Genomic DNA, 18,591 nt, shown 5'->3' with positions numbered 1-18,591 from the left:
TGGGAGCCCGTTCCAGACCCTGGCCACTTGAACTGTGAAGAAGTTCTTCCTAATGTCCAATCTAAATCTGCTCTCTGCTAGCTTGTGGCCATTATTTCTTGTAACCCCCGGGGGCGCCTTGGTGAATAAATACTCACCAATTCCCTTCTGTGCCCCCGTGATGAACTTATAGGCGGCCACAAGGTCGCCTCTCAACCTTCTCTTGCGGAGGCTGAAAAGGTCCAGTTTCTCTAGTCTCTCCTCGTAGGGCTTGGCCTGCAAGCCCTTAACCATACGAGTGGCCCTTCTCTGGACCCTCTCCAGGTTATTCGCATCCTTCTTGAAGTGTGGCGTCCAGAATTGCATGCAGTACTCCAACTGCGGTCTGACCAGCGCCCAATAGAGGGGAAGTATCACCTCCTTGAACATAAGGTTATGTACTATTTTCCTTTTAAACTAAAGCCCTGACTGCAATATTATTCTAATTATAGAGACCTTGCACTTGCATAGGTATCCATTGATTTTAGTGGGGCATAAGTGCCTGCCAACATGAATCTGATTGCAAGAGCTGTAGTTGGTCAGCATTACTTGCAAGAAAGGATGATAACTACTTTGAAAATGTATATTGATAATATGTCCTATTTACCAGAAGACAATAACTGAAAACAAAATTTTAAAAAATTGGTAATAAATATAGTGGGGTCAGAGTCAAGGCTGTGTAGTATAATGAAATATGCATTTATGTCTACTTGATAAGAATAATACAGTATATTTTTGTGGGCAGTGTAACACATGCCATTTTTTTCTTTATGATTTGTTGGTAGTTTCAAGAGCACTTAGTCTTGACTTAGAAGTACTACTAAGGATGTTGCTTGTGTAGAGTTTTAACTATATCCCTCACTGGTGATATTTTTACCTGTATCCTAATGGGTAGCATGGTGGAGCACATTACTCTCAGATGATCCCTGCCACTCAATTGATGGCTCATGTAGGAAAAGTGATAAGAGAGGAGAGGTGGTATAATGCCACCCACTTACCCTTCAGGAACGTAAAGACAGTTTTCATACTTCTGTGGGTTGATGAGCCCAATGGTATCCCTACCTTTATTATTTATTGATTTGCTGGCAATGGAATGCGGTCTATACATTGTTGTAACTTACTGGAGAACCTTGACTATTTGTTTTTGTTTTTAAAAGGTAGATTTATTTTTGGTATAGTTTCTGATCCTGGGAGAAAAAAACCTAAACAAATGCTTAGCTCTCTCTTTTTATATACAGCTTTTTTTATATAACTTGCATTTCAATCACTTTGTGAACAATTTCAGATATTGATCCCAAATCTGTAACCTTTTATGCAAATATTTTGCTGATTTACATTTTCTTTCACATTAAGTGCTTACAGCACTACTGTGTTTTCTGTAGATATGTAAAAGTTAGCTAGAATTGCTTTTATCTGTAAAATAAATTGGTCATTTAAATGGAAAAGTATTTGGATTTTTTAAAATATTTTAATTGTGTTTTGAGCCATAATATTAATTATTTTGTTTGGTTGTATTGTACATAGAATATTTACCAAATTTTTTTTTTGTATAGCAAAAATTAAAAAATAGAAAATATCCCAGTAGAGTCCATGTAACCATAATCTGTATATTATTTTCTACACCAGGGTAGATTTCATAGATTTCATTTAATAGATTTCATAGACATTAGGGCTGGAAGGGACCTCGGAAGATCATCGAGTCCAGCCCCCCGCCCAAAGGGCAGGAAGTCAGCTGGGGTCATAGGATCCCAGCAAGATAAGCATCCAGTTTCGTCTTGAAGGTGTTCTATGAAGGCGCTTGAACCACCTCCGGTGGCAGGCCAATCCAGACCCTGGGGGCTCGGACAGTAAAGAAATTCTTCCTTATGTCCAGCCTGAAATGGTCTTGTAGTAGTTTGTGACCATTCGACCTCGTCATCCCTTGGGGCGCTCTGGTGAACAAACGTTCCCCCAGATACTGGTGGTCACCCTGATAAACTTGTAGGTGGCCATCAGATCACCCCTGAGCCTGCGCTTTTCCAGGCTAAAGAGCCCCAGGGCTCTCAGCCTGTCATTGTAGGGTCTGCTTCCCTGACCTCTGATCATGTGTGTGGCTCTTCTCTGGACTCTCTCAAGCTTCTCCGCATCCTTTTTGAATTGTAGAGCCCAAAACTGGACGCAGTACTCTAGCTGCGGCCTCACTAAGGCCGAGTACAAGGGGAGAAGGACGTCCCGGGATTTGCTTGAGAAGCATCTATGGATGCAAGCCAGCGTTTTGGTCGCTTTACTAGCCGCAGCATCGCATTGCAGGCTCATGTTCATCTTGTGGTCAATGATGACCCCCACGTCTGTTTCTTCCATAGTGCTAGCCAACATAGCACTGCCGAGCCTATAAGGATTCTGCGGGTTTTTCTTCCCAAGGTGGAGAACCTTGCATTTATCGGTGTTGAACACCATCAGATTTTCGTCCGCCCACTTGCTGAGCCTGTCCAGGTCAGCCTGGATCACCTGCCTGTCTTCTGGTGTGGATGCTTTGCCCCAAAGTTTGGTGTCATCAGCGAACTTGGCCAGTCCGCTTCTGACTCCAGTGTCCACATCATTAATGAAGATGTTGAACAGTATGGGTCCAAGGACAGAGCCTTGGGGGACCCCACTGGTCACAGGACACCACGATGAGTGACTTCCATCAATTACTACCCTCTGGGTCCGACCACGGAGCCAATTTTCCAACCAGTGAATCGTGGAGGACCCAAGGCGACAATTGGCCAGTTTCTCCAAGAGGTGATCATGGGAAAGATACAGTACAGATTTGTGGTACTCTAGTTGTATAGTATATTTGATATACCATCTTAACTGTTCTTGAAGATTTGAATATGTTCTTAAAATAAATATGCTCTTTGTTCAAAGAAAGATTTGCTTTTAAATAGGCTGGAATGGCTTGTTTGTAATCTTAACTCCTTTGTATAAAAATCTCAGAACTTTAAGACTATCAGATAAAGAAATTTTAGAAGGGAATTGGACATTTTGTGTTTTCATGATCAAATCTACATTCAGGGTCCAGTGTTTCTCATCTAAGTTAAATATATCCTAAACCAGAACAGTGTTACATTATTCCATACATTGCTTTTAGAGCCAAATGACATACATATCCATAAATGCTGGGGAGATGTATTACATCTCCGTCCATGAGTCCTCTTTCATTCATTGGACTTGGTTAGTGGATCCAGTGTTTTCCCTGCATGGGTATGTTAGAATGTTGAATCCATCCACCCATAAACTTTGTGAAAGATGACCTGGAAGGTCTTCTGCAATAGTATCAATGCTATTCAGTGATTTAGGGCTTAATTTAGTAATCTAGACATGTACAAGAATTTTATCCATATAAGGACTATAGGATTAGAATTTATATCAGAAAATCATAGAAAAAGAGAGCCTGGAAGAGACCCAGGAAGTCAGCCCAGTCCATTCTCTTACTCAAGGCAGGATCATCCCTGTCTAAACTATTTCTTTCAAGTGGTTCCCTAATCTGCTCTTAACAACATTAAAAAAAATGGAGTTTCTATAACTTCCTCAGGTAAACTATTCTGGTGCTTAACCCTTCATAATTAGAAAGTTATCCAACATAAATTTCCTTTGTTGCAGTTTATAGTTGTGACTACTTTGATTACTTGTCCTGTCCTGCAACCAGAGAAAGTAGTCTCATTGCTATTCTCTTCGTGCTACCCTTCATGTATTTGTAGATAGTTACCAGTACCCCACCCCCCAACTTACATAGGTCTTCTCCAGACTACATAATTATAATTCTTTCAACCTTTTCTCCAAAGTCATGTTTTTTAGACCTATTGTCATTTTTATTTTTTCTCCACTGGACTTTTCCCACTTTTGTCCACAGCTTTCTTGAAGTATGATTCCCCAAACTGGACATAGTATGCCAGGTGGGGCAATTGCTAACAGAGTAGAAGAACCACTTCCCTTGATGTCCAGGCAACATTCCTTTTAATGCAACTCAATGTGCTATTAGCTCTTTTTCTTTTCTTTTTGCAAGAAGAGCAAACTTTTGGATCATATTGAATTCGTGGTCCACTATAACGGTCAAATCTTTTTCTTCGTTACCGTAGCCATGTTTGTTATTCTCCTGTTTGTATTTGTGCATGCAGTTTTCTGTCCTAAATGCATGATTTTGTGTTTGGATTTACTCCATTTTATTTGATTAATTGTGGACCATTTTTTCCCAGTTTATCAAGATCATTCTGAATTGTAAACGTATTGTCCACTATGTTTGCAGTTCCGTTCAGCTTGGTATTATCTGCAAATTTGCTGATTGTGTGCACTAAGAACCAACTCCAAATTATGAATTAAGATATTATACAGTATTAAACCCAGGACTGTGGAACCACGTTTGTTAACTTCATTTCAATTAAATATCAACCTTGTAGTGTTTTAATCTATACTTTGTGTAGCTTACTAACGAGAATATTATAGTCAATAGCTTTGCTGAAGTTGAGGTAATCACATCCATTGCAATCCCTCCATCCACAAAGTTTATCACCTTGTAGAATCTAAAATCTGATTGCTGAATCCATGTTGATTATTCCTGATCATCATGTTATCCTTTAGATGCTCAGAAATAGATGCCTTGATTACATGCTCTATTAGTTTTCTGGGCATCAAAGTTAGATTGAGTGGTCTGCAATTTCTGCATCATTCTGTCTTGCTATTGTTGAAGATGGGCACCATATTGACCCTTTTCCAGTGGCCCAGGACCCTTTTTTTATAGCATTTGGGGCACTTGTACACATAATATAAGAGAAGTTTTTGTCCTATGTAGGATAACAGTTCACCTTCTTGCCTGCAGTAGGATTGTTCTTTTTAAATGTCCAAGAAATGGGGCATCTGCCACTTCACCGTTAAATACAAACCAAAACAGCTCACTCTTAAGAAGCTTTTCCTGGTATTCAGTATAATGTTTTCTCCCTAATTCCATTCTGTAGTTATTTCTGTGGAAGTTGCATTTCCTTCTACCACACAAAAAATGACTCTGCACCTTTCAGATGTTTGTAGATTCTTGCATTCGCACTCATTCTCTTACAGTTTTTCTTACTCAAACTAGGTATAATTAACTCTTCCTAATTTGTTTCTGATGGTGCAAAATGCACCTGGCACCATGCAAATGCAGAAGAATTTACAGTCTAAAACATATTAACAAAGAGTTGGGGGAAAAGGTAAAGGTGACAACTGGCAAATACCTAATAAAACATCTTAAAAATATTATTAGTTTACCTTTTGTTGAACCTCAACCTTGCTATTCTTAGCTAGTGAATTAATCTTAAACTCTCTTAATCTTCTTGCACTGAACAGCCCTTTTTCATGTTCCCTCAGAGAACAGATTGGGGTACTGTCTGCAAAAATACTTGCTTTCTTCAAAAAGCCAACTTGCAGCTTAAGAGAAATTTTGAAGCAGAACTGAGGATTCAATGAAATAGGCGATGGGTGAATGGCACATTCAGACAATGATTAGTCAGTTCTGCTTATTATAACTGTTAATTGAACTGTTGTACCATGGTGCAGGCACTGGCAGCAACCCATTCCTTCTGGCAGCAGCATGTAGGCAGCTTGCTCCTCTCACCAGTTTCTTTGTTGCTTATATAGATGCAGATGGGAGTAGAAGAGTGCCCTCATGGGAAGATGCTCCAGTTACTGACGAGAGAACTGGCACCTGCCAGTCATCCCTGTACCCAGGCAGTCATGGGCTTCTGCCTCCCTGTCTGTGTGTGCAGCAGGAGAGGCAGCTCCCTTTTCCACCAACCTCTTACTTTGCGACGGTGGGAGTTGGCAATCTTTTACTCATCATGGGGCACTGCTTGCAGCCTGGCAGGCATCATGGACTGCCCCATCCCCTGCTACACTCCAGTTCCTGCTCTGCAGACAGGGTGATCCCTAGCCTCCCCTCTTCCCACCTACAGCTTCTCTTGCCATGTCTCCAGGGTGACTGATTCAGGGAGGTGAAGCTGTAGTGTGTGGGGTTAGAGAGCAGTCTTCTGCCTGGAGCCAGAGCAGAGCTTGAGCTGAAATTGCATAGAGCCTTCTGTGGGATCCAGCAGCCAAGGGATTATCCTGCTGTTAGTAAAATGTGGAATGTAGAATCTGAGCCAGATCCCATGGCTAGGCTGTAACAGGGTTTCAGTGTGCTGTTGGTAAAATACTGACTAGATTGATTTAAGAGAACAGATATGGGTATCGGTATGATACAAATATAAGCTGTTATGATATAACAGCCTATTTCATTCAAGGTTAACATTTACAGAGATTTAGCTCACTTGTATTGCTATAGGAGCATGCAGCTCTAACCTGATGTAAGCTCCAGAGTGGCAACTCTTTCCCCTTTTCAAATAGTTGAAAGTTGCATTTGTTTATAGCCTAAATCTATTTCTTTACACTGCTCTGTTCCCAGTCTTCGTCCACATTTTCATGTTTAACATAGTGTTACAGTGTAACATTTGCAATGTGCATATGTTAGCTTGATTGTAATACCTCCACATTGTGGTATTCATAAGTGTCACTTGTAAAACCACCTCTGCTGCACTGCTATCTATAGATCTCTGCTCGGACATTTTAGACAAGGCCATTGTTTGTGCTGTCAGAAATGTCCACACTGACAAAAAGCTTTTCATGTTCCTTCTCCCAGGTCTGTCTCTCATGCATGTGCTGACCTTGTAAAATGAAGTGAGAGGGAAATTGACGGTGACCTTTCTTACTTCAATCCTTTTTCCCACCAGATGTTCTCTCTACTTGGTTGCTTGCCCTTCCTGGTCAAGAGTTGAGGCAGAGGGTCAATGCTCATATTGTTGACTCCAATAGTCTCTTCTATATCTGTTTGGATGTCTACTTAAAAAATGTTCCTTCCTGTTACTGGCACATTTATATACAACAAATAATTTTTTTCAGGTTAGTTAGGGCTGACAAGTATGGGTTGAAATAAATCCCTTTCTTAAACTAAATAAAAACAAAGCTGGAGCTCACAGCCTCCCCTTCAGAGTTTGTTTTGCAGGGGAGGGGGTTCAATCCAAGTGAAGCTATGCCCCCGCTCTGATCAGAGACATAGAGACTTCAATAATGAGAGGTTAGATGGTAGAAACTCAAGTTTTTTTCTTTCCATCAGAAGTGGATTGTGTCATAGGGGTTCACCAATATTTCAAGATGGAAGACAACGGGAATAAAGATGAAGTAGATTAGGAAGCAAGGTGCCAGTCTGTCTCTAAATGCTTTGGAAGCAGCATCTGATGGGAGAATACCATGTAGAAAGTATCTGTTTTAAATAAGAAATATTCCATATTCACAGAAGATTGTGCATAATGAGGGGCATATCCATATTCAGAGGGAATGTCTTGCAGGAAACATCTGTGTTGGATTTTGTAGCCATGATAGTCCAGGAATTGTGAGGCAAGGATTTTTGTGGGTGAAAAGGCTGGTATTTCCTCTGTAGAGAAGGAACCTGGTTTAGTAAGAGACAGTCCTGTCTTAAGCAGGGGGCTGAATTAGGTGACCTCATGAGGTGCCTTTCTAAGTCTATTTTCCTGTGGTCCTATGAACAACATAGGGATGCACCCCTGTACTCTTAAGTTTAGGAAAGGGGAGAAAAAGCACATGTGTGTATATGGAAAGTATAGGCAGGCAAGATTTTTTGTCTGAACCTTGTCTGCCTGTCCTTAGACCAACATGGCTACAACCTATACCCCTGTAATATGGAAATATGTGGCTATTAGGTCTCTCCCTAAGTATTTCCTGAGTTTAGTCCTGTATGCTTCCTCATGTGTATCTTGTTTTGTCAGCATTCTCCTTGAGTTCTGCATTGTAAAATTATATGTATTATGTGAAAGGAAGATTGGAAATTCTAGATCTGTGACATATTTGTTCATAAGAAATTCAGGTATTTTTTTTTTATACTATCTAGCCAATCTCTTGTTTTTAATAGAAGGCTGCCATTACTTTTGTTCTGTAGATTAGTCATCCTAAAATTCACAGAACTAAAACACTTTGGTCTCATTTATATTCCCCTGATGAACTAGGACATACTGATCTACACTTGCTATTCTGTCCACTAATATGAAATCCCTGTCCCTGCTTCTTTGCTGGTAGATTTTTAGAAGTTCAGTGAGCACTGCAAATCGCCTGAAGAGTGGAAAATTCCCCTGTCACACAGATGCCCTTATCAGCAGCAAACAGATGGAGCTCTGAGCAGGGACATTATCAGTGTTAAATTGCTTTTTTTTCTGAGTAGAGAGGATTAAAGCATTCCTTCAGAAATGGGTGGCATAAGCTGCAAAGTTAGGCATATTAATATTTTGAAATGTTCCAATTTTAGAAACATATGAAAGTGTCTCAGCAAATGCTATATATCAAAAACCATGTACACTTTCAATTATACAGCTGAAATTTCCCTAAAATATTTTATTTTGAATAAATTATTTTTATATTCCTCATGTAGTTTAGCACAAATAGAAATGTGCTTAAAACTCTAAATTAGGTTTTCTTGCAATTATTTATACTCAGTTAAATTAAACAGACTAGAACTCATGGATGTAATTTCAATCAATGGAAACATTTTTGTAAGGAAAAAGATTGCAATTTAGATTAGTAACATAATGCTTCTAAATAGTAATGTCATAATTGTAAGAATGTGTGTTGTTTTGTTAAAAAAAACTTTCAAAGGATGAAATGTAAAGTACGTAATAAGTATATGGGGGGTAAATGGTAATGCAGTACTTAACCATCCAATTGCAGTCAAACAAAGCTATTGAATTTGGCCTAAATAATTAGTGTAGAACCAGCAGAGAATTATAATACTAAGGAATATGTCAATGTGACTTGCAGGGATTTAGCTGAACATCAGCCATTTCATATTAATGAGCTGCCTGGTTAAATTCTAAAATGTTTCACTGAAAATTTACTTCCAAGGCTTCCATCAATTGGCCTACCAGCATTATCATTAGGATGTCTAGAATTGTAATCAAAATGTTTTCATAAAATAGAATAAAAGTTCAGACTTACAAGGAAGATGTATGTTATAAATATAACTGCATACTTAAAAGTTGAACTGTCAGTTGTCTTTTCAAGTCTCTATATACAGTTTCCTGACAGCAGTCCTAGCTTGTATATGAACAAAAAAGAAATTATATTCCAGACTGCAGTATTTTTAGCTACATATACTGCATTTTTAGTTACGTGCATTGCAGTCACCATACAGTGTCTTGAGTACCTTGTACAGCACTTGTCAGTCAAGCAGTTTAAATTGTAAAGAACATTATATTTGTAATTGTTTCATTCCAAGGCAAACTTTGCCAGTATTTAACCCATGATAGACTAGTATGTGGCATTTTTTCATGATATCTACAATGTGAACATGTGGTGGTTCCTTTATCTCTGTAGAAACTTGAATTCTGAAGTTTCATCCTCATGCTTTTATATTTTCATGCAGGACAAACCTGGAGCTTGAGCTGGTACATCGAGGAGGCAATTTATGTTTAGGGGGAGCCAGTACAGCTGGGAAAAGATCTTGTTTAAGTAAGTTTACTTTATTAAGTGCAATTGAAATTATTTACAAAATAAATGGAACTATTTATGTAATTTCGTTTTAAAATAATGCTGCTCGTTTCTTACATTTTAGTATATATTCTGTTATCCATTATCAAGTTTACTTTCTATTTTTTTCATGTGGGCCTTAGTTTTTTCAGACTGCATATTTTATTCTTGTTTTTCATAATCTTGTCTAATAGAAGTGAATTTACTTAACAAATTTACAGTATCCAGTAAGTATTTCTATATTGCAATTACAGTCCATTTAGAAAGCATTTGTCATAATATTCATGTAATGCCTTTTGAACAACTCTGTGATGTTGTAGACAGGGCAACTGTAACCATTTTAAAGTCAGAAGATAATGTTTATTGGTAATTGGTAAAGACATCTGTGTCTTAATGTGTTTGCTTAACCTCACAGTAGGTGCATACTCACTTATTTTTAAAGGGGAGATGGCAATAACACTTTTCTTTAACAGACTCCATTATAGAAGATCCTTGCAAGCTTCCTGTATGAAGCTCTTGCCTCCACTGTTTGCAGTTAACCTTGGATGCTTGGCATATGGAGCACCCTTTACCTATAGAAGTGACTTCTCTTTCTCTGATAAAATTCTTTTCAGCTTTTGCTGATATGTAAAACAGTAAAATAGATGTTAACTTTCCTTGAAGAAAACTGGGTAACTTGACAAAATCAAAAGCCCAAAGAAGGGTGTGTATGCCCAAAAGTTTACAAAGAACAATTTTTCCAACTAGTTGATCTAATAAAACATATCACACAGCCAAAGAACCTTGTTTGACACAATCAAAACACATTTTGAAGCCAGGCTTTATTTTGGGGCAGCAACAGATATGCTGTACTGGGAGTGCTTGGGAGGCCAGTGGCCCATGCCCACCTTTTGTGGCATCAGAGTGGTCAGGAACTTCCTCCAAGACACCCAAGATGACCCCCACATTAGATTCTGCCAGCTAACTTGGGTAGTTCTATAGTTTACATGACAGAAGTCTGTTACACTGATGAAGTTTTAGGTCTGAATGTTACTTGATGATCAGGGATCCTGGTTTTCCCTGATTTAAAAAAAAAATCACAAATTCTCTGACAAAAACCCCCAAAGCCATGATTAAAATGAAACACCACTGTATATACAGATATCAATTGAACACAATGTTTTATTGATATATTTACAATTTTAAAGCAATTTGGAAGCCTATCAGTGCCTCAATCACTATAATGAAATAAGATCTAAATACTTATAAATTTTGGCATTTGATTTTAGGTTATTTATCATGGAAAATGAAAGCTCCCCCTGCCTCCTTAGCTCACCAGGATGAAGGTCTAGGCCCCATACTCCCAAGCCACAGCCCTCTGTCTTAGTCCTGCTGGTGCCTCTCAGTCCCTGCTCACAGTCTGCCAGGCCCCCTCTAGTCTGGTGCCCCTCACTCTCTACCCACAGATACCCAGCCCTGTTGGTGCCCTTCACTGCCCCCTACCCCCCAGCCCCCTGGCCCTTCTGGTGCCCCTCATTCCTCACCCACAGCCCCCTGGGCCCTGCTAGTGCCCCTCGCTCCCTCCCACAGCTCTCTGGCCCTTCTGGTGCCCCACAACCCCTCAGACCTGCTGGAAGGCCCCTAGCTGCCAGTGCTGTGGGACCAGGACCCAGGGCCACAGCGCTCTGCCCTCTGCAGCAGTGCCCAAGCCCCAGCTGCCACCCACAGGATGGGGCAGCTGCTGTGGCTCAAGAGGGGAGTGGAGTGCAGAGGCTGTGTGGGGGCGGGTGTGGGCTGCCTGCTGCAGGTTCGGGGTCTGGCTCCTCCCGCCCCCACCCAAGCCCACAGTGGGCAGCCCAAACCTGCCCCACGCACGGATCTGGGGGGGCATGTGCCACCCTGACCCCCCAGGAGTGTGTGCAGTGGCGGGGAGCTCTGTGTACTCTGTGACCTCCTGCCCCCCAGACAAGCCACCCGCAGCCCTGTCCTGCTCCCTTTCCCGGCCCTACCACAGTGCACTGGGGCCCTGGGCCCCAGGCCCCACGTTCCGCCAAGCTGGGCAGCAGCCGTGCCCAACTCCCTCCCTCGCTCCCTATGGGAGCCTCAAGTCCCCCCCCCAGACTTACCTGCGGAAGCTGTTTCCCAGACTGCACTGCAGCCATGTGCATGTACTTAACATGGTGCCCCCTGCCTGACCCACCCTCCTCTCGCTCCCTCCAGCCAGCCTGGAACTGCCAGCCTGCAGACAGTTCTTTGTAAAAGTGCAAAATCCATGCATTAAAATAAAAAAATCTGTGTTTTTCTTTAGAAAATGGGGAAATCTGTGTTTTTTTCTGTGGGAACTGTAAAACCTGGATCTCTGTTGATGATACTGGATAGGTGGGTACAGTTGTGTACATCACAACATTTTTCTGCCTTCCTCCTTCAGCTCCCCCTGCCCAAACCACAAATACTTAGGAACTTATATGATAAAAACCCAGTGTTAACAACAGAACTGATAAGTAGGACTGTAAAATGAAGCACTTGAAAATTTGGAAATTCCAGATTTTGGGATCCCTGCCTCGTTCACATAAAGGATTCACAAGGGGATTAAATTATAATTGCTTCACTTTTCAGCCAAATAGTGTTTTTTTTAATTGTTTTCATATGCATTGTGACAGCATATTTCCTGTAGTATTTTAGAAAAAGAAAATGTTTGCCTGACATCTGTAGGGTAATATTTACATCTATGCAAAGCTTCTTCCAGTAGGAGTTTTGGTAATGGAAATATTTTAGTAGTAGCTGAAGATGACTCAGGTTCAATTAGCAGTTTAATTTTGTTACCCATATGTAAAATAGGAAGACATCAGGATTTTCTCCCCAGTTTTTGCCCATCTTACCAGGGGTATATATTATCTCTTTCACAGGAATATAGTCAGACGTAATGGTTCTACCATGAATAAGAGAATTTATACAAATAAAAAGAAACTTCTGAGCTCCTTGGAGCAGAGCTTGCATAGTGCTATATTTGGAAAGCAGTTAACACATTTTGAGTGCAAGCCATTAATAGATAATGACATCTCTTTGATAGCAGTAATGTAACCTTTGCACCCAGGTGGCTGTCAACATTTCTTCATGCTTTTACATTTTAATATTTCAGTGTTACTTAATTTTTTTTCATTTGTGAAAGTGACCTGTATTCAATAAGGGGATGTTTTCATTTTACTTGGTGATTCTTCTTAAATGGGAGACTTGCAGCCTTCTAGTAACCCCACTTTTTTGATCCATAGTAAAAGTGAAATGAATTAAATTCACTAGACTTCAAAGCACTGTAAAAATATTTGATATCCCATAGCAATCTCAAGAAAATCTATTGCTTCTTCCTATTAAAAAGTTGTTGTAGTATGGTATTACTTTCCTGATATTGCAGTTTTATTATCAGCACATTTGAAAAAACTCAACTATCCATGAATAAATAGATATAGCTCTCTTGAAGACTAACTTTTGCAGTTTTGGTAACATCATACAAGATGATCATGTGAGAACAGCTCTGTTAATTTGAGCTAGGATACACTAGTTTATACTAGCTGAGAATTTGGCATATTAATAGAGAACTAAAATCTGATTGTTAAAACTGGTGACCACAGAGAACCTTTGTCCCTCATTATTGCAAACCCAATATCCAACTTGAACAGTTTTTGGAATATATTAATATTATTTACTTAGTCTCACCTACATATAAAGTCAAAGGAACTTTAACAGTTACGTAATTTTTAAAAAGCCAATCTTCTTTCTGTTGGCTGCTAGCAGAATAGTCTTTCTTAGGATTTTGTTCTACTCTGTGACCCATAATAAATTTATTTTTCCAAATATCAAAGTTCAAGGGAACATAGCAGTCCTCAAGGAATGACCTTTTCCAAGAGTCTGTACATGCTAGATTTTGATTAAAGGAACACATGGATTTAGATGGAAGTCCTTATTTAAACTCTTAGTTTATTATGGCCAAAGTTGTAAAAATGTTTGAATAAATTAATAGAGTTTTATATATTTTAAAGGAAAGTTCAGCCAATTTACACATTCACCAAAAATATGCCCAAGTAGAATAAAACTAAACCCTTCACAGCCTCAAGGATTTTTGTCTTCATCATTTAGAGAGAGTGCTTCCAGTGTGTCTTTTAATATGATCTTCATATAAAAACACTCAAACGTGAGAGTGTGTGTGTATGTGTTGTGTGTGAAACAAATATTTTATCATCCAAGACTTTTTATGTGGAATTTTAATGTGATATGTCTTTCACTCATGCACAACACAAGGTTAAATATGGACGATCTACTGTGTTTGCCAATATTTGACATAACACCAAGTAAAATACTCCCCTTATTTTTGGAAAGCAGAATGTAGGAAAAAAAAGATTTTTCAGGAGTCGTGGTTTAGTGCTAATTTTTCATGAAGGCACTGTGTTCCAAGATACCTCCCAGTTTCTCTGTTTGCCAGAAAGCAGGAAGGGGCACAGTCCAGTGTTTACCCTTTCATAGCTGCTCTTAAATTGGCATCAGTTTGGGGTAAGTTTTAGCCCATATATATAATGTATGTCTATATATAGGTATTTGTATATGTGTGTAATATATATATGCTGCAATGGCGGGGCATATGGAGCTGGGGGGCTCCCCAGCGTGCTCAGCAGCAGACCTGGAAGTGGACCAGAAGCACTTTCGGTCCACTTCTGGGTCTGCGCCCCATACCCTTCTGGCTCGGTGACTGGTGCCTCCTGGGTCTGGGGGGCACCTGGGGTCTCCCTGTGGCTGATTGTCAAGCCAGGGCGGGGTGGGAGGGGAGGACTTCTGGTCCACTTCCAGGTTCACCGCTGAGCACTTGGGGGGGCCCCGCACTCCTGTGGGAAGCTCCATCCGCCCCAGCATTGTAACGTTCAGAAGTTCTGCCTGGTACCTCAAGGTAGAAAAAAATTTAAAGCTGTATCTATGGCCAAATTGCTGATTCTCCAAATCAGCATTGAATCTTCAGATTTGGATTTGGCCAAATTGAACCAGGGACAGTGATTCAAATCAATGAATCGAATCACTGTTCCCGATTTGGGCTGAGTCCGAATTGAATATGGCCTGTTTTGCACACCCCTAATATGTGTGTGTGTGTGTGGGGGGGTGTATTGGTTGAACACAATGTTTTATTGATATATTTACAATTTTAAAGCAGTTTGGAAGCCTACCAGTGCCTTGATCACTATAATAAAATTAATTCTAAATACCTATAAATTTTGGCATTTGATTTTAGGTTTTTTATCATTGAAAATCAGAGCTCTCCCTGCCCCTTTCACTCACCTAGATGCAAGTCCAGCTGCGGCTGTACCCTGCCCCCCACTTCTTTGTGGTGCTGAGCAGACCTGACATGCCAATGCTCTGCCCATGCCATAGCCTCTCACTCCCCACCCACAGCCCCTGCCAGAGGCAGCCCCCAGTTGCCAAGCTTATGAGGCCAGGGACCTGAATCTGCAGCCCCCTGTCCCCTCTTTCCCCCTCCCCCCACATCCCCCAGCAGCACCTGATCCCCAGCTGCCAGCTGCAGGAGTGCTGCAGATGGAGCAGAGCACGGAGCCCAGCTCTCCCCCCTCCCCTCCCCTCCCCCATGGGCAGCACAGCTGGAGCAGAGCCTATGTAGCAGGGGCAGATATGGGCTGGCAGCTATAGGCTCAGGGTTCCTCACCCCATGGGAGCCTCCATGGGCCAGTGGTTGGGACCCAGCATGGCAGGGTAGAGCAAGGTGGAGAGGCTCAGTGCCAACACTGGGAGCCTTGTGCCGCCATGGCAAGGCACCCCCTGGCCACCCACCAGCAGCAAGCACAACCTCACACTGCCGCCTGCCTGATTGCCTTCCTCCTGTTCCCCCGGCCCCTTGCAGATTGGAACTCTGCCATGTTTCTCATGTTTTTTTCCTGTAAAGGAGAAAATCTGCATTTTTCTACTTAAAATGAGAAAATCTGTTTTACTTTTTTCCATGGTGAGTGGAAAACCTGGATCCCTGGTCATTACTATGGTTATGTAACTCGATGAGCCTGTACTTGCCTCACTTCCCACCACCCATGAGGACTGTCCATTCATACCATTGGATGTCTGTGGTATGCCTTAAATTTTTGTTAACTACATTTATATTGCAAAAGCTGCACTTCTTCTTTAGAAATGGAATTCTTCTTTCTCTCTTATTCATTTTACAAAATGTCAGTTGAAGAAATAAACCAACCCAAATTTCCTCATTTGCTATAACATATTTAATTATCTTTCTACAGTTTTGTATTTTCAAATACATATTCATTTTTTGAGTTGCATTTATAGAATGCCTCTATTTTTTCATTGTCTTGTGTAGATAGAACTGATTAAGTCCTCCCGTTCATTGAAAGATAAATTTATTATAGTTTTATTTCTGTTTCACAATGTCAGTGCCATTTTATTTGAATCTGAGGAAAAAGATTGAGGGGACTTATTTGTGTGATACCATTCTGCGTTTCTTTTTCTAAATCTGCTTGTATTCTAGGATAGTGCAATTAAAATCCATGGAAATCTAACCCCCTTAGCTTTCATTGGCTCTTTCACATCTGTGGTAATGAGGTGTCTGTCTTGTGATTAAGCACACCGCTCTATATAAGTCTTGTAACAACTGTAAAGTTTGTCGATTAGATATTGCAGAAAATGGAATGCGTTGTCCCAGGTGAGCTGTTACAGCAGCAAGCGTCAGTGAAGACGGTGGGAACAAATAGGTCAAGTGCTGTTTTAGTAGATTGCACCACGAGGGCAGCTGCTCTAGGAAAGTAAAATTAGGAATGATTAATGTAGCTGTTAGTGTCAGTGACTGAGCCAGTATGACAAGAATGATAAAGGAAATCTGGCCATATAATTGTCATTTTAAGGTTTAAATTTTGTGCAAATATAAAAATGTGTGTTTTATATACAGTATGAATTTGCAAGTCCTCTCCTTTTTTTTTTTTCTCATGCTGTAGACTTAGAAATGGTCTGATAGTAATCATTAATAGGAGCCCATGTTAAGGCACTTGAAAGGGCTTTTATTAAGAAGAAATAATTATATGCTCCAGTATTTTAACCAATGTTATTTCTTTTTGTGGAATATTGCAAAGATTTTTTTTAAGTTCAGGTATCTCAAGTTCAAACTAAGATTTCTTTGGAAGAACACAGAATTTAATTTACTGTACCAGTAGAACCTGGTATTATAATACCACATGAAATACTTTCATGTTAATGACATGCCAAGGAAAATGTGTTTGAAAACAGATATAATGTGCTTGAGATAGGAAAAACATATATAATAATCTCTTGATTCCTTCAGTGTCCAAGTAGTACAGTGTTCACTTTCTAAGGTAGAACAGACAATCTTGATCAAAATTCAGTTTCAGCTCTCTCCCCTGCTATGTTCTGACAATCCTTTGATGTCTGCTTCCTTATAGTATCTTTTCTTTTACTGATGAGCATCTCAGGAGTTTATTTTTTCTATATTCCTTGCTTTCCTTAATTTTTGCATACTTATTTTATCAACTATTGATCAAAGTACCCATACAACAGCAAATAGGTATAGAAAAATGTACAACATTTAAAAGATCCTTATAAAAATTACATGACTTTAGTTAATTCCTCTCTAATCCTGAATGTAGTGATAATTTTCCAGCCCCTGCCTCCTTTTCTCCCTCCTGGGTGAGAATGGTCCCTCCCCAGCCCAGAGTACCAATTGACTCAACCCTCACAGCAGCAGGACAATAGCCACCATTATCCTTTGCCTTTATCTGTGGCAGATTAGACTGTTATGCCTTGTAGTTGTGTCAGGGTTGACTGTGTAGTTTAATGTGTATATTAGATAATGGATTTGTGTAGGATGGTTTGATAGGGATGATCCTACATCTGGCAGGTGATTGGGCTAGATGATCTCTGTTGATTCCTTCCAGCCCTACTTTTCTATGATTTTGTGATTCTGTCTGCTCCTACCTAGTTCTTCTTGGAGTTTTGGATGCTAACTTTTTTCAGTTATATTTTGGCAGAAGTTTTGTGTTAGGAAAGTTTTTATATTTTATAATTAGTATTGTTACCAGATTTGCCCATTGCTTTGGGGTGTGCTCATTTATTAGGGATACGTTTCTAGGGTCTTGGTAGTTCTGTCAATGTGCTGCTTGTGTTACTTGTGTTTCTATACGGAGCTGTATATCTCCCTTCTGCAAGTCCTCACCCCCAATGGAGCTATCTTGCAGGACTCAGTTTCAATGGGGCTGGGTTCCTCCAGTCACCAAATCAGACACAAACACACACAGATTAATGTGACATGCCTGACCCGGCTGGGTTGATCAGCATGGACAGGCTGACACCCTCATATGCCAAGAATCAGTTCATCAGAGCAACAATAAACTGCAGCCAGACACAAGCACGCAGGTGAACAGAATCCCTCTAAATCTGGCTGGGTGTCCAGATGACACCCTTATGGGCCAGCATTCAGTTCATTAGGGCACGTCTGAGCCAAACTGGGTCAATCAGCCCGTACAAGCTGGTCCCCTTATATGTTTCAAACCCAGCACGATCCCAATCTTTAGCCCCTTGATGAGCAGACCCCACAGTATTTTTGGGCTTCACAGGGATCTTTAGCTTAGGTAAAAGAAGCGTTGCTGCAGAGCAAGTGAGGAAGGAGAAGTAGAGAAGGAAAAATATACCCAGTTACTACCAGTTTGACTATAAAAGTTATTTATTGCTAAGTATATGAAATATATAATGGTAGTAATAGTAATAGACATGCAAAGGAAAAACAAACACAAACAATTACAGTATTACCCTGGTTTCACTAAGTATTTGGGGAAACTTAGCTCAAGCTTAACTAATACAGTTCAGGTTCAGAAATTTATGCCTAGAGAGAAAAGAGAGAGCGAGCGCTGGGATCTCACCAGTCCAGGGTACTCGGGTTGCAAAGCTGACAGGTAAAGTTTGTAGCACAATCCTTGAAGGGAGACGATATGTTTCCTCCAGCCTCTCGAGAAGAACAGTGGATGGTATCAGATT

General features: G+C 40.4%; 1 protein-coding gene across 1 annotated transcript in view; it reads left to right on the top strand.

Moving 5' to 3' along the window:
* The window catches only part of UBR3 (ubiquitin protein ligase E3 component n-recognin 3), a 276,834-nt gene that overhangs the window by 204,298 nt on the left and 53,945 nt on the right, over nucleotides 1-18,591 (top strand). Inside the window, exon 30 of the mRNA XM_059727297.1 lies at nucleotides 9,473-9,558. Coding sequence (XP_059583280.1) covers nucleotides 9,473-9,558 — 86 coding nt within the window. The remainder of the gene's footprint in view (nucleotides 1-9,472; nucleotides 9,559-18,591) is intronic.

The sequence above is a fragment of the Alligator mississippiensis genome, chromosome 4 (genome assembly GCF_030867095.1).
Source record: "Alligator mississippiensis isolate rAllMis1 chromosome 4, rAllMis1, whole genome shotgun sequence".
Lineage (NCBI taxonomy): Eukaryota > Metazoa > Chordata > Crocodylia > Alligatoridae > Alligator > Alligator mississippiensis.
Note: the sequence above shows the minus strand (reverse complement) of the source record. Positions and strands in the feature narration are given on the sequence as shown.